The sequence below is a fragment of the Anomaloglossus baeobatrachus genome, chromosome 11 (assembly GCF_048569485.1).
Source record: "Anomaloglossus baeobatrachus isolate aAnoBae1 chromosome 11, aAnoBae1.hap1, whole genome shotgun sequence".
Taxonomy (NCBI): Eukaryota; Metazoa; Chordata; class Amphibia; order Anura; family Aromobatidae; genus Anomaloglossus; species Anomaloglossus baeobatrachus.
In genome coordinates, this window is record NC_134363.1 from 17,291,311 (window position 1) to 17,318,909 (window position 27,599).

At 47.5% G+C, this 27,599-nt stretch overlaps 1 protein-coding gene across 2 annotated transcripts; it reads left to right on the plus strand.

Moving 5' to 3' along the window:
* The first annotated feature begins 309 nt into the window (after positions 1 to 309).
* LOC142256329 (uncharacterized) lies at positions 310 to 27,018 on the plus strand. Of its 2 annotated transcripts, none has more exons than XM_075327958.1 (6): positions 310 to 801; positions 4,661 to 4,786; positions 15,529 to 15,642; positions 15,732 to 15,878; positions 16,040 to 16,189; positions 26,620 to 27,018. In XM_075327958.1, exons 2-6 carry the CDS (start codon positions 4,735 to 4,737, stop codon positions 26,760 to 26,762), a joined length of 606 nt encoding a protein of 201 aa, XP_075184073.1. In that variant the 5' UTR covers positions 310 to 801; positions 4,661 to 4,734; the 3' UTR covers positions 26,763 to 27,018. The 2 variants fall into 2 exon arrangements, with proteins under 2 accessions (XP_075184073.1, XP_075184071.1); XM_075327956.1 differs by lacking the exon at positions 310 to 801 and adding an exon at positions 4,187 to 4,500.
* The last annotated feature ends 581 nt before the right edge of the window (positions 27,019 to 27,599 follow it).

Consider the following 27,599-nt stretch of genomic DNA (forward strand, 5'->3'; position numbering starts at 1 on the left):
ATTTGAAATTAGCGAACCGGTCAACTCGAACATCGCTCAACTCTAGTCCCATCACGTGACAAGTTACGTCATACCAGGCAGGAGCCCTACACTCTAGCCTCTACCAAGACTTCACCCGATTGCATAGCTGAGCCAGTCAGTTGTGCCGCCGTGTAATGTACACCGACTACAGGACCTTGCATGGCGTCATAGTCATGTGACCAGTCTGTAACCAACCAGGCAATACAACATTCACACTTGACTGGTCACATGGCTATGACATCATGGTAGGTCCTTTTAGTCAGAGGTGGTTACGCTTGGGCACAGCAATGATCGGACTTGGAAGCAGAAGCACCAAGAGACAGAGTCTGCAAGACACATCCCTGGACCTGTAAGTATAATGACAATGTTTATTATTAACTATATTCTTTATTTTACGCCCCCCCGTGCCCCATCCCATAACTGTAAAGTCCAAGTTTGGTGTTCGGACGCTAGTTCGCGTTACCTAAGAATGCGAACTCAAACTCTACAAAATCTTCTGATGAGGCTCCTGAACACAAACATCAGGGGGTTTGCCTATCACTAAGCAAGAAGTGAAAATGATATCATGATGTAAGCTTGACCAACTATTTAAAAATGTAATGAAAATTTTTATAGTGTGTGTTCCTCTAGTTCCTCCAGTACCTCTAACACCAAATGGTGTAAAATGTCCAATCGCCCACTGTACCAGTACTATGGAGGAATGTAAGACTAACAAAGAGATGGAGTGCACTGGATCCATGGATTAGTGTTTTGAGTATCGGAAGCATGTGAAACATAAAGGTAAGCAAATTTATATTTATGTGAGAGGATGTATGATCAGTAGTGATGGGTGAGCATGCTCGGTACTACTCGGTATTCAATCAAGCATTGGGGTCCTCAGAATGCTCCTTGTTCGATTGAGTACTGCAGGTCCTCAAGCTGAATGCTCGACCCCATTGTGTTACCTGCCCTGACAGCTCCCATACACTAGAAGTTCCACAGCAGCAGACATCACCAGGCAAACTCCATTCTGTGTTCCCGACCTCGACTGTCTCTATCATGCGCCTGCAGCTTGCATTACTAGGCAATTTCCATTTCACAAGCGATATCCAAACTTCCCCCTCTGGCCAAAGTAGATGTGTGGTTAGTTCCACTCAAGTCTCTGTCCTGAAAAAGAGAGGGATGAGAACTCAAGTGGAACTAATCACACAGATACTTTGGCTGGAGGGGAACATTTGGATTGTGCACATGAAATGGGAGATGACAAATGGACATGTCTTATGGAGACTGTTGAAACCATGATGACAATGTCGCGGGCGGGGAGGACGCCATTGCTGCTGCGCTCTCGCTAACACTCGGGTCCGGCACTGCTGCGGCTGCTTGGTGGCTCGAGCGGTGGGCCGGATCCGGGGACTCGAGCGACGCTCCTTGCCCGTGAGTGAAAGGGGTGGTTGGTTTGGGGGATTTAGTCCGTGACGCCACCCACGGGTCGTGGTGAAAATGGGCACCACCACTGCTGGTGACGGGGATCCCGGGAGCGATGGTAGGGAGCAGCTGAGATGTTGTTTTCCCCCTCCGTGGGTAGGGGTCGGTGATCCCGGGGCCGATGATGTGACGGGGAGGCAGGGTTGGTGAGGTGCAGGGTTGCAGGGACAGCGTGGCGCGGTGACGGATGGCATGGGTGTACTCACTAAGTAAGAAATGTACAAAGTCCTCGGTAAACCAAATGGCTGGATGGACGGGTCCCGCAGCCGGCTGCTGTGTCTCTCCCCGAACAGGTGATGGCGGCTGTCTTTCCCTGCACCTTGATGTTCTCTTTTGACTACTATGGATCCCCAACGGTAGTCCGCTCCCCGGTGTATGGGTACCGGAGGAGCCCGTTTGCCCGCACTGTGGTGGCCGGGAGCTTGTCAGGGCAGGTAAGAGGACAAAAAAGTGTGCTTGAGTTTGGCATTGTCTCCTATTGTACTCGGTACTCGAGTTTAGCAGTTGAGCAACCCAATCTGCTCGATTCGAGTACTGACCGCCCGAGCATTTTTGTGCTTGCCCATAACTAATCCACAGTTTTCACAATAGAAATTGTAGACTGAATTAAACAAATCTCCGAGCTCTGAAATGGCTGATGTACTTACTTTGAAGCTCCATGTAAGAACAGTGACGTAATCCTCTTCTAACATTGATAAGTCTGATTTTGATATGAAGTTCAACTAAGTTATTAAAATACTAATTTTAATATCATCATTATATAGTGATAACGACATGGAGTTTCAAGATATATTAAACCATTTCATCAGGTTTAAGAGATCTGTTTAGATAAAGTATGACTTGAATGGGCATGACGGGAGCACACAAGTATGAGGGAAGTCAATGGGGGACTTGAACATTTTTCCTAGACATCTTCTGGAAAAATTCTTGAGTTCTCCATTGACTTGTATTATATTTCAGTGCTTGAGTCACGCCCATCCAACTTCTCTTAATGAGTATCGAGCACCCAAGCATGGAAATGCTCACTAATCACTAATTTGGGTACTTCCAAATTTGTATTTTGAAGTTTTCCAAAATTTTGATGCATTTTACAGAAGCACTGTTATTGCAGGCACATAGAATTGGAGGGCCAATGTGCGAACAGACCGACTTCCCCTCACCCCGAATCATGCTTGGCATGTAGCTGTCAAAGACTTAAAGCTGCAATTAAAGGGTTATTAATACTGATGGGCAAACCAGAACTCTAAAGCTCGGGGTCTGTACCAAACACATAGTGTTCGTGCACAAGGTCCCGAACATGAAATTTCCTGGGAATCCCTTATGACGGTCAGGACCAGTTCAGCTTCAGGGGCTGTAAAAAAATGCACATTATTAAAAAACATTATGATTATATTTACGGGTCCCGTGATGCATCCTGCAGAACCTCTATCTCCTGGCCGCTTCTGCTTCCGGGTCCGATCTTTAACTTCCAGGAGACTCATGTCATGAGACTCATGAGACTCAGGCGCAAGATTTGAAAATGCGATGAGGAGGATGATGGAGGGCGTCATCCTGTCAATCAAGGAAGGAGGACGGCGATCAGCGGCAGGAGGGGGATAAAGGAGAAGAAAATGAGCCCGCCCATCCAGCCTACCAAGTTAATTAGCATACCTAAGGGCCAAGTTTTATAAAGTTATTTTCAGGGTCTGGAAGGGGAGTCAGGGCCAAGCTGCACCTTCATAGAATGCAGCCTTAGAGCTGCAGAAGGTGATTCTTTTAGGTTAATAGGAAAAAATCTGATGACAGGTTCCCTTTTAAGTAGTGACTTGGATACAGCCTCTTCCTCCATCTTTTTTAAATCTAAAGGGGGCTTTACACACTGCGACATCGCTAATGCGGTGTCGTTGGGGTCACGGAATTTGTGACGCACATCCGGCCGCATTAGCGATGCCGTTGCATGTGACACCGATAAGCGATTTTGCATCGTTGCAAAAACTTGCAAAATCGCTAATCGGCGACATGGGGGTCCATTCTTAAAAATCGTTACTGCAGCAGTAACGAAGTTGTTCCTCGTTCCTGTGGCAGCACACATTGCTGCGTGTGACGCCGCAGGAACGAGGAAGCTCCCCTTACCTGCCTCCCGGCTGCTATGCAGAAGGAAGGGGGTGGGCGGGATGTTACGTCCCGCTCATCTCCGCCCCTCCACTGCTATTGGGCGGCGGTTCAGTGACACTTCAGTGACGTCGCTCTGACGCCGCACGGACCGCCCCCTTAGAAAGGATGCGGTTCGCCAGTCACAGCGACGTCGCCGGACAGGTAAGTATGTGTGACGGCTCTGGGCGATGTTGTGCGGCACGGGTAGCGATATGCCCGTGTCGCGCAACAGATGGGGGCGGGTACCCACACTAGCGATATCAGGACCGATATCGCAGTGTGTAAAGTAGCCTTAAGGCTTTAATTTCCTCACATCCACTTGACCTATAACCTTTCTATTATTGCCCTTTCCTTAGATCTTCCTTTCAATTGAATAACACATGCCTATACCCCCCTCCAACATAGGATAAAGTAGTTTACATGTGAAGTAATGCGTTCTATTATTGTTTCTGATTGGTTCCAAGGTTTATATATGATTTATATTTGTTTGTTTCTGATTTGTTGACTCTCTCATGTGTAATTTTATTTATAAAATAAAATAAATATTCGATAAAAAAAAGAAATGTTAACAGGCTGTATAGATGAAAAATCCCTTTATGGTTTTTCTGGGATATTTGGAGATTTATATCAGATTAATAATGTTCTGAATAGGTTTTTTAATGGGAAAAAGAAAGAATAAAATGTATTTAAATTATGAAAATAATAAAGTTAATCAATGTTGGAAATTAACTTTATTCACCTGAAATAGAACAAAAACAATAAGGAACTGAGAGATACAATAAAATGTGTTCCCTGACGTCTCCTTAGAGAAAGAAAAGCCATTCTCCAGAAGTAACTATTGCCCAAAAATCAAGGAGGACAAAGTGTTCTTTATTTTGGCAGGTACAAATTCACAGATATTGTGATGGTTCCTATTGTTATATTTTATTGTTTTATTGGGGAAGAATATTTAATCTGGCAAACCTGAAAAGTCTGATGTCGTGGCATTATTAGAGTGACCTCATCCATCCCATAATACAATAGTTTCTTTACCTTTCTGAAGAGTATTTATATGATCCCGGTGTACAGACGAAAGGACGAGCCGAAGAGAATCCGAGAAGACGCCCAACATCCACAATGAAGAACCTGGTCACTCTGATTTGTGTGATCTTTGCTCTTGTCAGCTCCGGTAAGACTTTTTTAGACATTATATAGCAAAAACATGCCGTACACTAAGGAGCATACTCCAACTGAATATTTATGTTTCCTATTTGCCAGTGTGAGTATCCTCAGACTAACCCCAGTTATATTCCCAGACTAGCCGCCCTCTTATCATGTTAATACACCCACAGGGGTGTACTAACATACTATTTGATGCAGCATCACCAGCGGTGACGCTCGTACCTGTGTTGGCCATGACCGTGCTTCTGAATGCCGGGCACTTCCAGTCATGCGCAGTATGAAGCCGGGTGTACACATCCCGGCTTCAGAAAGATCTAGTGCGCATGACTGCAAGTGCCGGGTATTCAGAAGATTGGTCACAGTGAACACAGGTACGTGAAACACCGCTGTTGATGCTGCATTGAATAGCATGTATGTCCCTGTGGGAGTGCTAACATGCTAAGAGGGCGGACAAGTCTAGGGACTAGTCCCCATGCTCATTAACATAAAATAAAAGCTCTTTAGAATTACTTTTTCTAAAGATCCCTTTATCTATGCTACTATAGCCTGGGACCGTTAGGCAGGGATTAGCAATATACGTCCAGAACTGCTTGGGGTTCTTGGTGCATATTGTAACTGACAGGTTCCCTTTAAGTCAGGTGGGAGGGATCTGTTCAGACCTGCCTCATTCTGAGACTTTTACTGCTTTATTATTGTCTGTATACCTCCGTAATGTCGCTAGTAATATCTCTGCTCAGCATCATGTGTCTTGGTCCCTGTAAGTTGACTCTGATCTGTCCTGCTACCCAGCCTACCTCTCCCTGACCTCTGCTCTCCTAGTCCCGTCCTCTCATCCTGTTTACCTGACCCCGGTCCCATTCTGTGACTCAGCCTCCTACACCTCCTCTGTACTTCCTTGATCTCCCAGCCTCAGACCTCAGCTATGTTCCTTGACTACAGATCTGCTCCCCTCCGTCTCCTGATGTGATCTCCTGGCTTCTGACCCCCTTGCTTCCACTTGACTACGGCTTGCTCATTCCCTTAGTTTGACCTGACGTCCCGGTGTTGACTTTAGGCTAGTTTGACTTTCTGAAGCGGTGTTAGTGACATCTTGTGGGCTTTTTTTCATACTTCACTTAGAAGTCTGATCTTCTCTAGTCCCTGTGCCCCCAAGTGGAAGCTTGACATTACCTGTTTTTGTTGAAATGGAATGATGTTTTTCACACTGACTTTTTTAGCCTATGAGAAAATGTTTTTCTCAACAGCCCAATGGAGTAACATCTATCCTAGTGCCGTCTGTCAGGTTTTTGTTGATGGACAGCACTAAAAGTAAAATTATGGTCTTATGAACAGATTCATTTAGGGTAAATTCTCTTATCCAGTTTCAGACATCCCATAGTCTTCAAATTTCCACGCGGCTCATACTTTAGGCTGGGTTGAAATGTCCTATAGTCATCCATTATCATGGATGTATAGAGATCCATTTGCAAAAAAGGTATATGTACTACAACTTTTTTGTCTGTTGTTAAAAATTGGACGCTTACCAGATCCGTTTTTAACAGATGGCATCTGTGGACAATGGCTCCATTAATGGCTTTCTATTTGTTGTCCATTTGTAATGGATTCATTAAGAAAACAATGAATCTGATAGAAATTGCATGTACAACTGGTGTTTGAATAGTAATGATGGATGGACCCGGACTGTAAAAGTACAGATCCAGGCGGGTTCATAAGAACCCAAGCACTGACCCTGGGTTTGGAGTTCCAAGCATCGACCCTGGTAGTTCTCAGGGACCTCAGGATAATGATCCAGGTCCAGTCACCCAGGTAATAAAAAAAATTCAAATAAAAATTAAAGAAACTAAGAATCAGGCAAGCACTTTATACTTACCGGTCTCCGCGGCTCTTCAGCGGACTTTACACGCTGCGATCTCGCTAGCAAGATCGCCAGCGATCGTACCTGCCCCCATCGGTTGTGCTACATGGGCATATCGCTGCCCGTTGCGCACAACCTCGCTTACCCCCGTCACACGGACTTACCTGTCCTGCAACGTCGCTCTGGCCGGCGACCTGCCTCCTTCCTAAGGGGGCGGGTCGTGCGGCGTCACAGCGACGTCACACGGCAGGTGGCAAATAGAAGCGGAGGGGCGGAGATGAGTGAGATGTAACATCCCGCCCACCTCCTTCCTTCAGCATTGCCGGTGAAGGCAGGTAAGATGATGTTCCTCGCTCCTGCGGTGTAACACACAGCGATGTGTGCTGCCACAGGAATAAGGAAAAATATCGTTAATGAGAGGAAAACTTTTTTTTTTTGTTTTAGGACGACCTCTCCACGGCAAACGATTTTGGCCGCTTTTGCGATCGTTTAACGTGGCACATAAGTGTTAAGGGGGCTTTACATGCTACGACATCTAATGCGAACTCGTTGGGGTCACAGAATTGGTGACGCACATCCGGCCGCATTAGCGATGCCGTTGCGTGTGACACCGATGAGCGATTTTGCATCATTGCAAAAACGTGCAAAATCACTCATCGGTGACATGGGGGTCCATTCTCAAAAATCGTTACTGCAGCAGTAACGAGGTTGTTCCTCGTTCCTGCGGCAGCACACATCGCTCCGTGTGACGCCGCAGGAATGAGGAAGCTCTCCTTACCTGCCTCCCGGCTGCTATGCGGAAGGAAGGAGGTGGGTGGGATGTTACGTCCCGCTCAGCTCCGCCCCTCTGCTGCTATTGGGCGGCCGCTCAGTGACGTCGCTGTGACGCCACACGGACTGCCCCCTTAGAAAGGAGGCGGTTCGCCGGTCACAGCGACGTCGCCGGGCAGGTAAGTATGTGTGACGGCTCTGGGCGATGTTGTGCGGCACGGGCAGTGATTTGCCCGTGTCGCGCAACAGATGGGGGCGGGTGCCCACGCTAGCGATATTGGGACCAATATCGCAGCGTGTAAAGTAGCCTTTACACGCTGCGATATCGTTAATGACGCATTGATGATAGCATGTAAAGCCCGTTTAACTCTGCTTCCAGGCCACTCACTCTACTTCTGGTACTGCCTGTTATCTTTATGCATATGCACTTCTTTTCCCATACACCAGCAGTCCCAGCGTCTCTGATTGGTTGCCGTAAGACAGTGCCCCCAGCCTGTGTGACAGCATATCTGACTGCAACCAATCAAAAGTGCTGTCTTCGTCTAGATTGGTGTAAAAATAAATAAAGAAAATATTGGCGTAGTGTCCCCCCAGATTATGGTACTCAGCACAGATAAAGCTGATGGCTACAGGCTGCAGCCCCCAACCATGCGCTTATCTTGGCTGTGTATCAAAATAAGAAGATCCACATGTGGGTTTTTTATTATTATTATTATTATTATTATTTAAATACAACATTTAAAAAATGGTTTGCGGTCCCCCCTCAATTTTGATACCCCTCCATAATAAAGCCAACAGCTAGGAGCTGGTATTGTCAGGCTGGCGAGGCCCATGATTATTGCCCCCCAACCTAAAAATAGCAGCCTGCAGCCACCCAGGATTGTTGCATCTATTAGATATGACAATCCAAGATTTTTACCAGCTAATCCAGATTGCCCTGGTGTGAGGGCATTTGGAGTAATAAGGGGTTAATAATAACTCACAGCTGCCCTAAATCCTAGATTAGTAATGGAAAGTTTCTATGATACGCCCCCATAACTAATCTTTAATTGGAAAGAAATAAACACAAACAACAAAAGATCTTTATTGGAAATAAAATACAAAAAACACCCTCTTTCACCTTTTAGTAACTCCCCAAACACCCAGGTTCAATGTAATCCGCACAAGCTCCCATAACGATTCCAGCTCTTCTACATCTGAAGCCACAACATGTGAGCATAGAATATGACTGCCCGCTGTGGCTCATCCTAATTTCCCTGATGTGATGGCAATCAGGGTAATAAAAGGTTAACAGCTCACAGCTGCAATAGCCCTATATTAGTAAAAGGAGTTGTCTTTGAGACCCCCATTACTAATCTGCAAGTGAAAAGAAATAAACACAAACACCAAAACAATACTTTAACTGAGATAAAAAAACAGCTTCTGGCTGCTATTTTTAGGCTGGGGGGCCCAATAAGCATGGGTCTTCCCCAGCTTCAGGATAACAGCTTGCAGCTGTCATCTTATTTATTTAAATCATTGAAAAAAAAGCTGCATGCAGTCCCTCTTATTTTGATACACAGCCAAGATAAGCACATGGCTGAGATATGCAGCTTGTAGCCATATGCTTTATCATGGCTGGGTATCATAACATGGTGGGGCCCTATGTCATTTTTTTTAATTTATTTTTACAGCAATAGAGATGCACACATAGCGTGTATGACTGTTTTCAGTCAAAGGCACTGTCACGCAGGGATGGGTGTGTATGACTGAAGTAAATCAGAGATGCAGAGACTACCGGTGGGTGGGGGAAGCAGTGAATATGCATGAGGGATAATGAGCATCTCTAAAAGTAGTGTTAGAGCTGCACAGGAGGCTCAGTCAGTATAACATGCTTGCTCCAATCCCCCTATCCCTTCTATCACCATTTTAAAGCACAATAATCTGATCCCCATAGACTTATTTGGGGATTAGCGTCCAGCCAGATATCTGGGATCAATTCTGGGCCCAAAACTGGGTTTCTTTTTTAAACCTAATTAGACCCGCCGATTCCGTCAATCACTACTAAATAGCAAACCGATAGCGGATCCATTATTCATAGACTCCCATGTAAAAAAAACGGATCCAGCAGAACTCATTCTCCAAACTGATCCATTCTAACTGATAACTACATGTGAACATAGCCTTCCTCTGCACATACATTCTAAAATGTCAACGCATAGTAAGCAGCAAACAGGACACTGCTTGTATTCGCAGTGACAGAGATCTTGCTGTAAAACACAAAAGAAAAAGGAGACAGATTATTACCATGGTTTCTTTCCTAATTGCTGTATTCTCAAAGATAAACAATTACAAATTTTGGAGAATTTGACGGTGCATCCTCTACTGAAGCTCATGACAATGTAGGAAGAAAGCAAGAACTGTTGAGTCCTAAATTAATTAGACATTTCTGGTATGCAGTGTGGAGGCTGAATTTCCCCTGTAACTAAGGATTGTAGAGCAACCCCAGTTACAGGGAAGATCAGCAATAAAAACAATGTTCCACTAAATTTAAAAACTTCCAAATGTCTTTTAAGACCATATGTCAGATAGGGTATATGCGCACATTGCGTTCTCTGCAGTGCAGAAAAGAACGCACTCTCTGGCAGACTGGACACTGCGTTTATAAAAAAAAATGAAGCCACAACGCATGCATTTTGGATGCTTTTTCCATGCATTTTACATGCGTTTTGGGTGCATTTTTGACAGTGCATTCCCCCGGCAATTCAGCTCTTCTACATGCCGGCTGACAGCACACACAGACAGAGTAGTACGATGAGAATGAACTCGGGTGAACTTCACCCGACTTCATTGTCATACCGCGGCTCTGTCTGTGTGTCGCGTCCTGATTAGCGGTCACCCGTGAAGGACTCACCAGTGACCGCTAATCACCTGACTGACTGAAGTGAGCAGCGCTATTAGTGCTGACGTCACTCAGGTTACCTGCGGCCAGCTGAAGTCCTCCACCCGAGACCACCCTGTGACTTCATCGCTGATTGCGCGGCTCACTTCAGTTGCTGTGATCGCTCTCTGTCAGCTTCATGTACAGTCATATGAAAAAGTTTGGGCACCCCTATTAATGTTAACCTTCTTTCTTTATAACAATTTGGGTTTTTGCAACAGCTATTTTAGTTTCATATATCTAATAACTGATGGACTCAGTAATATTTCTGGATTGAAATGAGGTCTATTGTACTAACAGACAATGTGCAATCCGCATTTAAACAAAATTTGACCGGTGCAAAAGTATGGGCACCCTTATCAATTTCTTGATTTGAACACCCCTAACTACTTTTTACTGACTTACTAAAGCACTAAATTGGTTTTGTAACGTCATTGAGCTTTGAACTTCATAGGTAGGTGTATCCAATCATGAGAAAGGTATTTAAGGTGGCCACTTGCAAGTAGTTCTCCTATTTGAATCTCCTATGAAGAGTGGCATCATGGGCTCCTCAAAACAACTCTCAAATGATCTGAAAACAAAGATTATTCAACATTGTTGTTAAGGGGAAGGATACAAAAAAGTTGTCTCAGAGATTTGAACTGTCAGTTTCCACTCTGAGGAACATAGTAAGGAAATAGAAGAACACAGGTACAGTTCTTGTTAAGCCCAGAAGTGGCAGGCCAAGAAAAATATCAGAAAGGCAGAGAAGAAGAATGGTGAGAACAGTCAAGGACAAACCACAGACCACCTCAAAACACCTGCATCATCATCTTGCTGCAGATGGTGTCAATGTGCATCGGTCAAGAATACAACGCACTTTGCACAAGGAGAAGCTGTATGGGAGAGTGATGTGAAAGAAGCCGTTTCTGCAAGCACGCCACAAACAGAGTCGCCTGAGGTATGCAAAAGCACATTTGGACAAGCCAGTTACATTTTGGAAGAAGGTCCTGTGGACTGATGAAACAAAGATTGAGTTGTTTGGTCATACAAAAAGGCGTTATGCATGGAGGCAAAAAAACACGGCATTCCAAGAAAAGCACTTGCTACTCACAGTAAAATTTGGTAGAGGTTCCATCATGCTTTGGGGCATCATGCTTTGGGGCTGTGTGGCCAATGCCGGCCCCGGGAATCTTGTTAAAGTTGAGGGTCGCATGGATTCAACCCAGTATCAGCAGTTTCTTGACAATAATGTGCAAGAATCAGTGACGAAGTTGAAGTTACGCAGGGGATGGATATTTCAGCAAGACAATGATCCAAAACACCGCTCCAAATCTACTCAGGCATTCATGCGGAGGAACAATTACAATGTTCTGGAATGGCCATCCCAGTCCCCAGACCTGAATATCATTGAACATCTGTGGGATGATGTGAAGCGTGCTGTCCATGCTCGGCGACCATCAAACTTAACTGAACTGGAATTGTTTTGTAAACAGGAATGGTCAAATATACCTTCATCCAGGAACTCATTAAAAGCTACAGGAAGCGACTGGAAGCTGTTATTTTTGCAAAAGGAGGATCTACAGAATATTAATTTCACTTTTATATTGAGGTGCCCATACTTTTGCACTGGTCAAATTTTGTTTAAATGCAGATTGCACATTTTCTGTTAGTACAATAAACCTCATTTCAATCCAGAAATATTACTGAGTCCATCAGTTATTAGATATATGAAACTGAAATAGCTGTTGCAAAACCCCAAATTGTTATAAAGAAAAAAGGTTAACATTAATAGGTGTGCTCAAACTTTTTCATATGACTGTAGCAGAGCTGAGAGCGTCGCGGGACCCCTTGTTGATTATGTCAGACCTGGAGGGGTATTTGAGGATTTTAATAAAGTGGTGAAAGAGGGTGTTTTTTTGTCTTTTATTCCAAATAAAGGATTTTTTGGATGTGTGTGTTTATTTTCTTTAACTTACAGGTTAATCAGGGAAGGTATCTCGGGGAGACGCCTGCCATGATTACCCTAGGACTTAGTGGCAGCTATGGGCTGCTGCCATTAACACCTTATTACCTCGATTGCCACCACACCAGGGCAACTCGGGATGAGCCGGGTATAGTCCCGGGACTGTGGCATCTAAAGGATATGGCAATTCCGGGCAGCTGCTGACTGATATTGTTAGGCTGGGGGGCTCCCCATAATGTGGCGCTCCCCATCCTGAGAATACCAGCCTTCAGACGTGTGGCTTTACCCTGGCTTGTATCAAAATTGTGGGGGACCGCAAGTCGTTTTTTTAGTTATTTATTTTGCTACACGATATAGACCCGCCCACCTGCGGCTGTAATTTGTTGCAGTGAGAGAGCTGTCACTCAGCGTAAGGGCGTGTCTGACTGCAACCAATCATAGGCGCCGGTGGGCGGGGAAAGCAGGGAATACCAGATTAAATAATGAGCGGCCGGCATTTTCAAAAGAGGAAAGTGTGAAAGCCGTGCAGCGCCGTGCCAGTGATCGGGGATCAGTGAGCATGAGAGAGGGGGAGAGACTGACCAACGGACAGAGAGAGGAACAGACAGAGAGAGAGACTGACCGACAGAGAGAGAGAGAGACAGAATGAGCGACCAACTGACAGAGAAAGAGACCGACCGACAGACAGAGGGAGATTCACCGACACCCACAGACAGAGATTGACTGACACTGACAGAGAGAGACTGAAGACCTGCGTTTTGCTTGTCAAAAAAGCATGCGGAACGCAACAGTAATACAGTCCAAGTGTATTTTGGTTGCGTTTTGACCCACATCATTGATTTCAATGGGTGGAGAACGCAGCTACAACGCTCAAAAGAAGTGACATGCTGCTTTTTTTTCCGCAGCTATTTTGGGCATCCAAAACGCTGCGTTTACAAACGCAGCGTGTGCATTGATTTTTCGGCTTTCTCATAGACTTTACTGGGGAAGCTGAACGCATGCAATTTGGCACTGAAAACTCTGCAGTTCAAAACGCAGCATTTCCGCGGAAAAAAACGCAATGTGCACACATAGCCTTAGATTGTATAAAATATATGAAAAAAAGATAAGAATTATTGCAAGAAAAAAAGTAAATAAAATGTCCAAACACATTGAAGCAAATACGTGAACAATATATTCAATTTTTTTTTTTTTTAAAGAACGGATACACAATCAAAAAATTATTTATTGGTATATCTGTGACGCCCTGGCCGAGCCAGGTAGTCAAAAATAGGGCCCCACATTACACCCTTCCCTCGCAGGTGACAGTAGCCAACCTCGATACCCTAGTCACCCCCCTAAGAGCTTGATAGACACACCAGGGGGTGGAACCAGATGTTTGGAAGACGCCCACCTAGGAGTTTATGGACAGCAGGAGAGAAGCAGGTTAAAGTACCGCGCCAAACCACAGGAGTACAAATGGAATTAATAGATCTCTTTTCTTTATTTTCACAGGTCTACGCGTTTCAAGGACATATCCGTCCTCTTCCTCAGGACAAATGCAGAGAATATTATTAGTATTCTCTGCATTTGTCCTGAGGAAGAGGACGGATATGTCCTTGAAACGCGTAGACCTGTGAAAATAAAGAAAAGAGATCTATTAATTCCATTTGTACTCCTGTGGTTTGGCGCGGTACTTTAACCTGCTTCTCTCCTGCTGTCCTTAACTACTCTGTTTCGCGGGACTGCTGCCTTCCACGTTACTTTTATGCTGACAAAGGGGTTGTGACTGTCACAACCTTATCAGGTGAATGTCCCTTCTTACATTCACCTCACACTGTTATACCGGGTAAGACCCTATTTGCGCCTTTCTTTTCCCACAGCCTCCTTGCCACCTAGGAGTTTAGACAGACCCGGGTGGGGAAAAGTCAGACAAGTTTAGAGTTCAAGTGAGAGAGGAGTGTGGGCTGGAGCTCTGTCCAGGTCCAGCAGACGCGAATATCCCAAATTGGACAGGTACCAGGGTGGGAGCCCTGGTGCCTTTGGCTAGGAGGCAGACGGCAGTCTCCATCTGCAGGAGCTGGGAAGACAGCTCGATGGAACCAAGGTGGACCGGGACAGGGTAGTGGCCCGCCGGTACCGACCCGGGGATCCGACTCGAAAACCGGAGCACACAGGGGGGTACTCTGACCCTGAAGCTAGGCCCAGAAGCGACTGGAACTAGTTAATTAACTGATTGCGGCCAGGACTAGAGGTCCTGTCCCACCCAAAGTCCCAATTGAAGGCAACAGCCCACCGAGGGGGATAATAGGCCACCGCTAGGGCCCAGAGATCCCACGGGCCAGCATCTGCGGGCAAGGGCTCCTTTGGCCACATCCAGCTAGGAGCGGACTCCTGAAGTTGCAAGCACAGGCAGTCCACCGTTCTAAAAGGTGCAGGAGAAAGACAGAGACCACCAACCGGGTGGGGGAACCCGAACGCAGCCGGCTGCGGGCACCGACCACCATCACCTTGGTTTACCAGAGACTCGTGCGTTTTTCTAATAGTGAGTACATCAGCACCCTGCGGTTGCTCATCTCCCTGCACCACCAAACCCCAACAGGTCCCGGAGCCACCATCCCTGCTCCCGGAGGGGTTAACAACTTGCTGCGCAACATCTCCCATGGGTGCCCCGTAACTGCAGCGGTGGTGTCCAATATCACCACATACCGTGGGTGGCATCACGAACTCCGTACGGCTCAGCCCGTTCACATACGTCCTACATCCACCATCCTATCACTCCCCCTTTTCATTTGAAGTAGCCGCGACACCCCTGCGTCCGGAGACCCTCAAGCCACCCACAGAAGGACCGGATCTGAGCAGCTCGGCTGCCGATAGCGGGGCGATACATATCATTGCCGTAAAAATCTAAAATGTGAAAAATTGACTAATCTAATTAGACTAATGTATTTTTTTTAAAAAAATATGTAAAAATTATTTTAATATCAAACTGAGAAATAAGTTTGAACCCATTAAAAATGGATGAAGAATAAAATCCATAAATGTTCTTGATGCGGAACAGGGGAAAAAAATAGCCCCTGATCTAATAAAAGCATAATCTTATTAGGTGACCTTTATGAGTCAAGAGTTGAAGTCACTAAATGTTTAGGGTGACAATGAGTAATGTTTTTGTTGGCTATGCTTATGAAAAAAATTACTTTACTAAAAAATTGTCATTATTTCACTTTAATTTCCCTCTTTTTACTGAATTGTCATTGAATTGTCCCCTTTACTTTACAGTCTTTTCCTATAAATGTTACTCTGCTTTTTGCTACAACGCTACAAAATGTGATTTGTCTGAGATTGAAAGCCATGGGTATCCATGTAGGACCACTTCCCAATACGATGAATTTTGTGAGTACAAATTATTTATTCTTTTTACCAAAAATACAGTATCCCCATAATATTTTTTGTGTTGTCATGTCTACTTTCTTATTTTGTAGATGGAATGATTGGTAGGGCAATATTGAAAGGTTTCACCCCAGAAGCTGCGTGTGGAATCATTGGCTTAGCAGCATCATTGAAGTACAAAATTCATTTTCGTGTGAAATGCTGCTTTGAAGATTATTGCAACACTGATGGTTTTTGTCGTAAGTTCACAATGTTAATAATTATGGTGGAAAATTTGACTTAAGAACTTAAAAGAGTTTATAAGTAAGAGAACTGAAGGTCAAGAAAATGACTCCGTCATGTAAGCTTGACCAACTATTTAAAAATGTGATGAAAAAATTCATTCTGTGTGTTCCTCCAGTTCCTAAAGAAGATACAAGACCAAATGGTGTAAAATGTCCAGTCGCCCACTGTACCGGAACTTTGGAGGAATGTAAGACTGACCAAGAGATGGCCTGCACTGGATCCATGAATCAGTGTTTTGAGTATCGGGAGCACTTGACAAATCGAGGTAAGCAAATTTATATTTATGTGTAGTAATAGGCAAGAATGCTCACTTATGCTCTGTACTCGATCAAGCATTGGGGTCCTCAGAAAGCTCCTTGTTCGATTGAGTACTGCAGGTCCTCAAGCTGAATGCTCGACCCCAATCTGCTACCTGCCCTGACAGCCCCCACACACTAGAGTTCCCACAGCAGTAGACATCACCAGGCAAACGCCATTCTGTCTTCCCGACCTCGACTGTCTCCATCATGCGCCTGCAGCTGGCATCACCAGACAATTTCCATTTCACGTGCGCTATCCAAATGTTCCCCCGTGGACAATATAAATGTGTGGTTAGTTCCACTCAAATCTCTGTTCTGGAAAAGAAAGGGATGGGAACTCAAGTGGAACTAATCACATAGAGACCTTGACTAGAGAGGAACATTTGGATGGTGCTCAAAGAACCGTCATGTATTATGGAAACTGGAGACCATAATGACAGAATGGAGGATACACATGGATGATGTGGACTGTGGTGGCCGAGAGCTTGTCAGGGCAGGTAAGAGAAAAAAAAAACATGCTCAAGTTTCCCCTTGTCTCCTATTGTGCTCGGTACTCAAGTTGAGCACTTGAGCAACCCAATATGCTCGATTCAAGATCTGAGCAGCCGAGCACTTTTGTTAATCTCCATCACTAATCTGCAGTTTTCACAACAGAAAGTGTAGACTGAATTAAACAAATCTCCTAGCTCTGAAATGGCTGATGTACTTACTTTGAAACTCCATGTAAGAACAGCTGCATAATCGTCTTCTAAAATTTATCAGTCAGATTTTGATATGACGTTCAACTAAGTTAATAAAATATTAATTTTAAAATCAGCATTATACAGTGATAACGACATGGAGTTTCAAGATATATTCAACCGTTCCTCAAGTTTAAGAGATCTGTTTATATAATGTATGTTGTTCAGTGCAGTGCCTAACAGTGAATGTGTGGCGCCCCTGGGGCTTCAGTCACCACAGTGTACCGTGTCTCAATTAAGGTACGGTGCCAATCTCAGGTAAGAGGGAGATTTGTCACCGGTGTTCACACATCCATCATTCATACAGACAAGGGGCTTTCCCACAGTGACCTGTCTTGGGGCAGACGAGGGGGTGGCGATCAGAAGTCATGAGTCAACCAGGGCAACATCTTGGGGGACGGGCACCGCATGGGAAAGAGGAGGCGCAACCAGGATACTTTAGTCAGTCTAGCCTGGAGTCAAGGCAGGAGTAACGTCTGAACATCAGCTCAGGACAAATCTTGGAACACTTAATTATGACACGGGAATCGGGGCTTGGAGTGGGATCTTAACCCGGGACCCTCAACTTCCAAAAGTAACACCTGGAGGAAAGGAAATTTCTCTCTATTTCTTCAACACCATTGGAGGCTTCCACCTAACCTGGGATTTACCGGAGCCCTCCATGGCAGTGACCAGTGCCCTGGGTGCGACATTTAACTTGGTATGTAAAAGATATGGAACCCGCACTTACTGCCTGAGTCTCCATTCTTCTTCATTCTACGCTCCGCCGCTCCCAGGACTGCACCCCCCACTGTTACAGGTCGTGGTTCTGCTGCTCTGCGTCCTCCTTCTTCCCACTCTGGTTCTCTGCCACGGCATTCTACCCGTCTGAGAACTCCTTAGCGGCTGAGGCTGAGTCCTAAAATGGGACTTTTGCGCATGCACGAGTAGACAAGCTTCTTTCTGCACTAAGTCAGCTTTGGCTCCATCTGCGCATGCTCACCACATGGCAGCTTCTGATTAGTCGCGGGTGACATAATCGATGACGCAGGATCACGTGACTATGATGCACTGGCTGCTGATTGGTCGCGGGTAATGTCACTGCTGATGCGGGATCACGTGACCGTGATGCTCTGCATGCTGATTAGCCGCAGGTGACGTCACCGCTGACGCTCTCGATGCTGATTGGTCGAGAGCCGATTGGGCGCCTCCATCTTGTGGGCAGTGCTTAAACTATAAAGAACCCTGCAGCACGCTGCTCAGTGCTTAGTCGTTCTTGGTGCATGCATGGGGTAGACGCCTCATGTGTGTGACCTCTCATACTAGCTAGCCTTTACTACAGTCACAAGCCAGTGAACACGAGCTGTCAAAGCGCTAACTACCTACTAGTGCATTGCTAGTGCCCGCTTCCCCGCACTTTAGTGGAACCAGGCTTAGGCAGGGACTTGTTCACTGTGCTCTCAGGTGACTCTCTATGGATAGCATTGAGAGTTCCCTCGCTCCCTTCAGTGCGGCAAGCACACGGGGTTAGGCAGGGAGTTATACATTGAGCCTTTTCAGTATGGCTAGTACTGTTTGCACCTACACCTTAGGTACATACCCTCTATGAGCTAATAGGGGTTAGCGTCGGGGATCTCCGTGACCTGTAATGGATTTCCTAACTTCATACTCTATATTATACTACCTCTGTGAGGCAACAGAGGAGTTAGTTAGTGGACTATGCGGAACCATCCGCACGCTGTTTTAGTTCCTGTGATTGGACAGGAACTACAGGTCCACCTCTAATATTATTTAGGCACTCGCCATAAGTTTATTAGCATTCCCTCATTTACGTTTATGCTAATTCGGGAGGTGCTGTGAGATAAACAGTGAGTGCCACAGTTGGCTCTAGTGCCGCTGTGAGGTAACAGCGTCAAGTACCGCTTTTGTGGTACAGTTGTCCCCAACCTCCTGCCATCACCACCAGCGAGTTTTCCCTGCACGGTGGACCCTGACTGCCTGATAACCCGATTCCACCTATTATCAGGCAGTTCCGTAACATCCCACCATCCTTCCGGGCACCGCTCCATCTGTGGGGAGAAACACCATCAATGGCTGCACCTAACATCTGCCCCGGAGAGGAACCTTGCAGCGGTGGCCCTCATCCCTGGCTGCACACCACGGGAGGTGTCACGATAGACACTTTCCCCATACTCCCTCAAGCCATTCCCCTCTACTGTGCACGCCTCGGGGCCACGGAACCGGGCCAGGCCACCAGTGACTCCGTGAGGACTCGCATCACCATCCCGGCAATGAGTGACAAGGGCATTAACCCCTTTACGACCCCATGGGTGTCACAAATGTAGTTACTTCCTACCTACAATAAAGCACATTCTGTATCCAGCTTTGCCAATGGCTGTAACACATGGTGTCCTGCTTCATTATACATAAGTCCTCCATTATTAGCCAGATAATTGGTGCATGCACGTGTGAAGCCCCACAAGTGTTGTGTCGGTGCATTACCTTCAGGGACTCCACATGGATGGAACAGTCTGGTCACAGGTAGGGAACCTTCTTCTAGGATTGTCGTGACGCCACTCTCAGAATTGCGGTCAGTGGAGACCGCCACTGCAGGTTAGGGGTGCCTGGGGCTGATGGTAGGTGCAGTCAGTTGTAGTAGCCTCCTGAGAGTGAGGCATGCCCCAGGGTCCCGTGTAGGTGTGTAGAACCACAAGGCGCAGAATAACTCAACACAAGCAGGATGTCTTTCAGGGGTTTTACTCACGGAAGGTGACAGGGTGAGTAACCCGGGCGTAGCTGGGATGAACCAGGCTGGAACCAGGTGTCCTTCAGGCTGACTGATGAGGGTGGCTACCGACTCGCCTTCCTTAGCCCTTTACGTTTTGGGGTAACCCCGACTTTTAGTCCCTATGGGGGTCACCCAGGGAAGTTGCTGGCGCCTCTCTCCCCTTCTTTTTGGCCCGTTTGCTTGTAGCCTGGACCAGGACACTCCGGCTGCTTGCCTCCTGTGAACTATGAGCCCTAACTGTGGCTACGTGGCTGCGGACTCTGTAGTGTTGTCTTGGGGGTGTAAAGTGCCCCCTCATGCAGGTTTGGCAAAGGAAAGGTGAATCTATCCCTGCACTGGGACCTGCTACCCGTTTGGGCCTGGTTCTCCCTGACAGTCTCCTTACTTTCCACTCCGTTGCTCTCTCTTTAGCTGTGTGTGGATTTCGGGTAGCACTCCCAGGTGACCGTTCTCCCCCGTCGGTAGTCACTGCGCGGATGCTGTTAGACTGCCACAGCTCCAGGGTCTGCTCCTCACGTCTGCTTTCCCTGAGCTGCACACTAAACCGGCTCACTCGTGGGACCTGCACTGCTGCTCCTGTCTGAGCTCCACTTCCATGCTCCTCACTCCTCCACACTCTGCTTCAGACTGCTCCTCTCCTCCTCCTTCCTCTTTTCCCTTTTGTGCCTGCCTACGCCACCTAGCAACCAGGCTCTCTACCACACCCCTTGAGTGGAGATGGAGGCTTCGCCCCCTCCACCCCTCGGGTGGAGGTAGAGGCTTCGCCCCCTCCTGGGATCCCCAGGGGTCCTTTCAAAGGTACATGTGTGAGACCTGATCACTATGCGCCTGTGTAGTCACACCTCGGTCAGCCTTCTGGATTACCTGTATTGTACTGTCCCCAGCATGGGTGCAGTACTCAGTGGTGCCTGACCAGGTCAGGGGCGCCACATTCCCCCTTAGTTATCACCAGCACGTCCTCGGGCTGCAAGACAACATTTTAAAATGCATAAAACAGTAAAACATGGTAAAACGTTTTAAAACCACCGGGTACCATACATCACCACCCTCCACCCAGAAGTCCGTTAACCCACCCTAAACCCTCTCTCGTTGGCCGCGCCTTCAGCCACTTCTGGCAGGATGTAGAGGCGGCTTTCATGGTCTGGTGGTTTCAGGGTATACCTGGCCTGGTGGAGCCGCGCCTTCAGCCACTTCTGGCAGGATGTAGAGGCGGCCTCCACAGTTGGTGCTGACCAGGTACCCTCTTTGTGGTGGAGAGCCAGGCCCCATAAACAGGCATGCTCCCTGGTTGCAGGCGAGCCAGGCCCCTAAACAGGCTGGCTCTGGTGGTGGTACCTCTGGGGTAACTATAAACACTGCGAGAGTTTGTGGCTATAGCCAGTTCATAGCCTTAAGGTTCATTTTTCAAAGTGCAAAAAGAGGTTTCTCACATTAGTTCATGTGGGCACATTTCTTGAACATGTAAACGTTGCAAAACTTCAAACTTTAACTTCTGTACTTTACTTTACTTTACATGCTTTACACAGATTCCTCCTTACCAGGGCTTGGGCCTGTAGGGCTGCGGCACCTGTTGCTTTCTCCATCTCTGTCATCATCTGTAGTGGTCTCATCAATGGGTTCTTTGTCTTTTCTTTCCTCTTCTTCTGTGTCTGTTTCTTTTTCTGTGTCTGTTTCTTTTACAGGATTACTGTAGGGATTTCTGGGGCATGGTGTAACATCTAGTGCGTACCATCCGCGTTCTCCTTGGTGCATGGTGAATTCCACTGAGTCTCCCATCTGTAAGTTTCTTCCTGGATGTCCTCTAGGCAAATGGGCTCTAACATCCCTTCTATTCACAAAGATGCCTTCTTTCATTCCAGGTACAACTATAAAACCATATCCTGATTTTAAACTAAAGTCTTCCACTACTCCACGACAAAGTGGGCCTCTGACCTGGGATTTGGCTCTCCTTAAAGACCGTTTCTCTTCCAAGTCTCTGGCTGTTACTTCATCCTTCCTATTCGGAGATTGCTGTGCAGGGGAAAACTTTGTTCTGCTGCGGCGCCGTGTCTTGCGGGCTGGATTCTGCTGGGTTGCTACTTCACTGCTTGCAGGCTCCCAGGTGAGGTTTCTGGACAAATCTTCCTCAGCGGAGGGTGTCGGGCTCTCTTCATCCCAGCGGGAATATGGCAACATCTCTGGCTCTGGGCATGGATCCCCTGCTGATGGCTCCGGGGTCAGCTTCTCAGCTTCCTGGCCTCCCCTCCCCCTTAGTTCTTCTGGGCACTCCTCTTGTGGCAGCGCTAGGGATGGAGTTTCATCAGCAGGCCAGGGCGGGGGACCCTTTGGCATGAATGTTGCAGGAGTCTTCCTGGGAGCATGCGGAGGGAGCAGATACCGGTCCACCATCTCCTGTGGGAACTGGGCCTCTAGGTCAGCCTTCAGCTTCCAGTATTCGGGGTCCTCCCCCAGCAGGGACTTCCTAGCAGGGACTTCCTTAGACTGGGGAGCGGTGTCTGCTCTGGCCTTGCAGGCCGGGGTAAACAGTGGTACAGTCTTGTCTTGGCGGGCCGCGCCCTGCATGGCGGCGGCCTGGTCTTGACGGGTCGCGCCTGACATGGCGGCGGCCTGGATCAGCGTCGCTGTCGCAGTCTCAATCAGGGTCGCAGCTGGAGTCTTAGCGGGCATCGCTACTGCGGCCGGTTCTTGGCGGGCCGGGCAGGGCATCGCTGCGGCGGCCTGAATTGGCGTCGCAGCTGCAATGGGATCTGTGCAGGCTGGGCTGGGCGTCGCTGCAGCGATCTGGGCTTGGCGGGCCGCACCTGACGTGGCTGCGGCCTGGTTCAGCACCTCACTTGCGGCGCGGACGAGCGTCGCTGCTGCGGTGGGGTCTTGGCGGGCCGGGCCTAGCATGGCGGCGGCCTGGGTCAGCGTCGCACCTGCGGCGTGGAGGAGGGTTGCGGTGGCAGCCGGATCTTTGCGGGCCGGGCAGGGCATCGCTGCGGCGGCCTGGGCTTGGCGGGCCGCACCTGGCGTGGCTGCGGCCTGGTTCAGCGTCGCCGCGCCGGGCATCTCATCAGGGACCGCGGGCGTGGAAACAGGGGTCGGGGCACTCGCGCTGGCAGTGGCAACACAGGACTCACCCATCGGTAGCATCATCGGGGTCTGAGTCGTCGCCGCTCGGTCTGGCACTCGTCGCGTGGCTCTCCCCTCGTAGGCCTGAACCGCCGCAGCCATCTCCAGAAGCTCCGTGCGTCCCTCTCTGATCTGCTGCACGATCCTCGCCTCCAGTCGGTCACTGAACTGGGCAAGCTCCCGGACCCACCAGGCAGCGGAACCCGGCTCTGGGCTCCTATCTTCAGACGCCATCTTCACCGCGTCGTCGCTGCTCTCCAGGTCTTCTCTCAGCAGACTTCTGACTTCTTCTTGCAGCCGAAGTGCCAATTCCTTCACTTCCTGCAACTCCTTTCCCAGCAGCAGCCTTCTGGCTCCCTTTCTGTCCCGACGTCTCTGAACGCCTCCGCTCTCATCACTTGCGAGGTCAGGACTCTGCAGGGGATCTCTGGGTAGCCACACCTCTTCGTGGGCGGTAACTTCTCCCAGCGCGGGCTGCTGTTGTTTTTCAGCGCGCTTTTCATGGTGGCAATATGGTGGCGCTTCCAATTTTCCAAGCGGACCGCCCAGGCACATGGTCACCTGTCTGAACAGGTCTAGTCCTTATCCTGTTCGTGACGCCAGATGTGAAGCCCCACAAGTGTTGTGTCGGTGCATTACCTTCAGGGACTCCACATGGATGGAACAGTCTGGTCACAGGTAGGGAACCTTCTTCTAGGATTGTCGTGACGCCACTCTCAGAATTGCGGTCAGTGGAGACCGCCACTGCAGGTTAGGGATGCCTGGGGCTGATGGTAGGTGCAGTCAGTTGTAGTAGCCTCCTGAGAGTGAGGCATGCCCCAGGGTCCCGTGTAGGTGTGTAGAACCACAAGGCGCAGAATAACTCAACACAAGCAGGATGTCTTTCAGGGGTTTTACTCACGGAAGGTGACAGGGTGAGTAACCCGGGCGTAGCTGGGATGAACCAGGCTGGAACCAGGTGTCCTTCAGGCTGACTGATGAGGGTGGCTACCGACTCGCCTTCCTTAGCCCTTTACGTTTTGGGGTAACCCCGACTTTTAGTCCCTATGGGGGTCACCCAGGGAAGTTGCTGGCGCCTCTCTCCCCTTCTTTTTGGCCCGTTTGCTTGTAGCCTGGACCAGGACACTCCGGCTGCTTGCCTCCTGTGAACTATGGGCCCTAACTGTGGCTACGTGGCTGCGGACTCTGTAGTGTTGTCTTGGGGGTGTAAAGTGCCCCCTCATGCAGGTTTGGCAAAGGAAAGGTGAATCTATCCCTGCACTGGGACCTGCTACCCGTTTGGGCCTGGTTCTCCCTGACAGTCTCCTTACTTTCCACTCCGTTGCTCTCTCTTTAGCTGTGTGTGGATTTCGGGTAGCACTCCCAGGTGACCGTTCTCCCCCGTCGGTAGCCACTGCGCGGACGCTGTTAGACTGCCACAGCTCCAGGGTCTGCTCCTCACGTCTGCTTTCCCTGAGCTGCACACTAAACCGGCTCACTCGTGGGACCTGCACTGCTGCTCCTGTCTGAGCTCCACTTCCATGCTCCTCACTCCTCCACACTCTGCTTCAGACTGCTCCTCTCCTCCTCCTTCCTCTTTTCCCTTTTGTGCCTGCCTACGCCACCTAGCAATCAGGCTCTCTACCACACCCCTTGAGTGGAGATGGAGGCTTCGCCCCCTCCACCCCTCGGGTGGAGGTGGAGGCTTCGCCCCCTTCTGGGATCCCCAGGGGTCCTCTCAAAGGTACATGTGTGAGACCTGATCACTATGCGCCTGTGTAGTCACACCTCGGTCAGCCTTCTGGATTACCTGTATTGTACTGTCCCCAGCATGGGTGCAGTACTCAGTGGTGCCTGACCAGGTCAGGGGCGCCACACACGCCCCAATCCCACCCCCACCACTTAATATATATTCATAGATGCATGAATATAGGTAGAACAAAATGCCCTCTGACGTCATATTTATTTGTACGGCACATGATGAAGCCTTTTCCGCCAACTTAGACATATTATTCAATGCATTGGAAAAAAGGTAACAAAATCACAGTACTACAATTATTTTAGAGCTTTTATTTTTACCACATATATTATTATCATGATCATTGGTCATTATGACTAAGGTTAGTGATGAGCGAGGAGATCTTAAGGACTGACAGACGCATGAGAGAGCACTCCAATGCTTAGATGCTCATTACTCGATTAGAGCAGTTGGAGGCTTGAATGGGCATGACTGGAGCACGTGAGTATGAGGGAAGTCAAGGGGGGACTTGAACATTTTTCCTAGACATCTTCTGGAAAAATGCTTGAGTTTCCCATTGACTTGCATTATATTCCAGTGGTAGAGTCATGCCTATCAAACTGCTCTTAATGAGTAATGGAAATGCTCGCTCATCACTAATTTGCAGAATAAAGGAAAGAAAAAAGAAGAGGACAACGGGGCACCAAATCTAAGTGTAGATGTGTGTAAACACAGATTGTAATGATCGTACGAATTTTACACTCACCGTGCAGATTTCTTCTGTTTTCGCTAGTATGATAAGTGTAGTGGATCAACTCTCTTATTAATCCTCCAGTATGCGGCACGAATCCTCGGGAAAAACAATGAGAGTCCTGAACAGGTGCTCCCACGTGGGTAATGGAGTGAAGACAAAATCCCTTTCGGCGCTTCTGGAGGATAAATGGAATATCAGTGCAACGCATTTCAGCTAACAAAAGCCTTCATCAGGTGTAGTCAGACTACACCTGATGAAGGCTTTTGTTAGCTGAAACGCGTTGTCCGTAATTGTCCGTTTTTTTATTGAACCCTTAATAAACCCTTGTTCTTGAAGTTTTTGCAAACTTGCACTGATATTCCATTTATCCTCCGGAAGCACCGAAAGGGATTTTGTCTTCACTTCATCACTAATTTGGTTACTTCCAAATTTGTGTTTTGAAGTTTTCCAAGATTTTGATGCATTTCACAGGAGCACTGTTATTGCAGACCCATTAGCATTTCTGGATGTAAGTGGAGAGGCGATGTGCGGATAAAATGCCCCTCTTCCCAAATCATGCTTGGCGTGTAGCTGTCAAAGACTGAAAGCTGCAATTAAGGGGTTATTAAAAGTGTTGGGCAAACCCCCCGATGTTCGGGATCGGGAGACTCACCCGAGTTTTTTGTAAAGTCTGTGTTCGGGGTCAGAGATAATGCATACTTGCGTCCGAACCCCGAGCTTGGACTTTACAGTTATGGGATGGGGCAGGGGGGCTGTAAAATAAAGAATATAGTTAATAATAAACATTGTCATTATATCTACTGGTCCCGCAATGCATCCCGCTGACACTGTGCCGGCGCTTCTGCTTCCAGTTCGATCATTACCTTCCGGGAGTATTCACAGCACTGCTCATCACTCGACAGTCTTCGGATGTTTTTGGCCTCAGTGTCAGCCTGCTTCTTGCTCTGTAAAGACGCTTGTCTGTACAGAGTGATGAAGCAGAGCTGACATTGGTTTCCATGTGGACTATGTTGGACGATCAATTTTTTTATAATAAAGATGGAGTCTTTAAATTTTTTTTTTGTTTTATTTCTAATAAAACACTGTATGTTCGGTACAGACCCCAAACTTCACTAGTTATTACAATGTACAGAACATAACACAGCCGTCATCAGCTGCAAAACATGTAGGCTCAGCACTTGAGCCTGCTTTAAACAAGTATACACCACATATGTTATACTCTTACATCAAAAGATTTTTTCAAAATCCAAAAATGAGAACATGTAAATGATAAATCTAAATGTTTGTTGCTTTTGTTTCTACAGGTCAGAGGGATGGGAAATATTCTATGAAAGGTTGTGCTAATTCTGTTATGTGCAACCTCAGCTTTCACAATAACTTTGAACCTGAAGTCTTAAAGAAGAGATACGGGAATTGTTACGATCCATCACAATGCAAGAAAAGTTAATGAATAAATCAATTCATTTTCCACCTTCTAACGATTTTCTGTTAACCTTCTTTAATCAGAAATTACATAGAAGGATACAATGTGCGATGCTTTCTACTGAATCATACAGTATACTTTTTTCCTTAGCTTTGCATTCGGGAGCTGGGCTTTTTTCTGAATAGTCACATAAATACAAAGCAATGTTTTTGGTCTGTGATGTTGAAGTATAACACTATACAGTGTGTCCACCCATATCCTGTCCACCGCTATTAACTTGAGAACGGCATCAGCTATAGGCATAGAAGTGGTATCTAGGTATAGTAAAGTATCCATGCGCTGCGCAATGAAACCACCTATAGCGCCACCTGGTGGTAAACAACGGAGTTAGCATTTTTATCTCGAAAACGGAACGAGATAGAGAAAAAAGTGAATTAAAAAATTGTAGGGCATCATCAATTCAATATGAATTGACACCTTGCATACAGAAATGCTATGCTATCAAACCCATGACCCCCCCCCCCCCCCCCCCAAAAACATTGAATGCTGGTCAGGCATATGGCGCTCATGTAACTTTGATGCTGAAAGTGTCCCCCGTCAGCTGCAATGCACATCTGGACTCTGCACAGCATACTGTATCTTGCTGCACGTTGTGCAATATGGTAGGTGACACGTTTGCACAAGCATCTGTGATACGTCGTCGTAGGTCCTGCAATGTTAGTGGAGGGGTCGCATACAACTGCTGTTTGATGTGACCTCACAGAAAGAAGTCCAATGGGGTCAGGTCAGGTGAGCGAGGAGGCCACTCCTCACAGCCACCATACCCAATGACTTGTAGAAAAGTCTCCATGAGGTATCGCT

What these genes read in the sequence shown, in the direction of transcription:
- LOC142256329 (XM_075327958.1), top strand. Translation starts at nt 4,735, where the DNA reads ATGAAGAACCTGGTCACTCTGATTTGTGTGATCTTTGCTCTTGTCAGC. An exon ending in CAACACTGATGGTTTTTGTC is followed by an intron (nt 15,879 to 16,039) that starts GTAAGTTCACAA and finishes GTGTTCCTCCAG; the next exon opens with TTCCTAAAGAAGATACAAGA. An exon ending in GGAGCACTTGACAAATCGAG is followed by an intron (nt 16,190 to 26,619) that starts GTAAGCAAATTT and finishes TTGTTTCTACAG; the next exon opens with GTCAGAGGGATGGGAAATAT.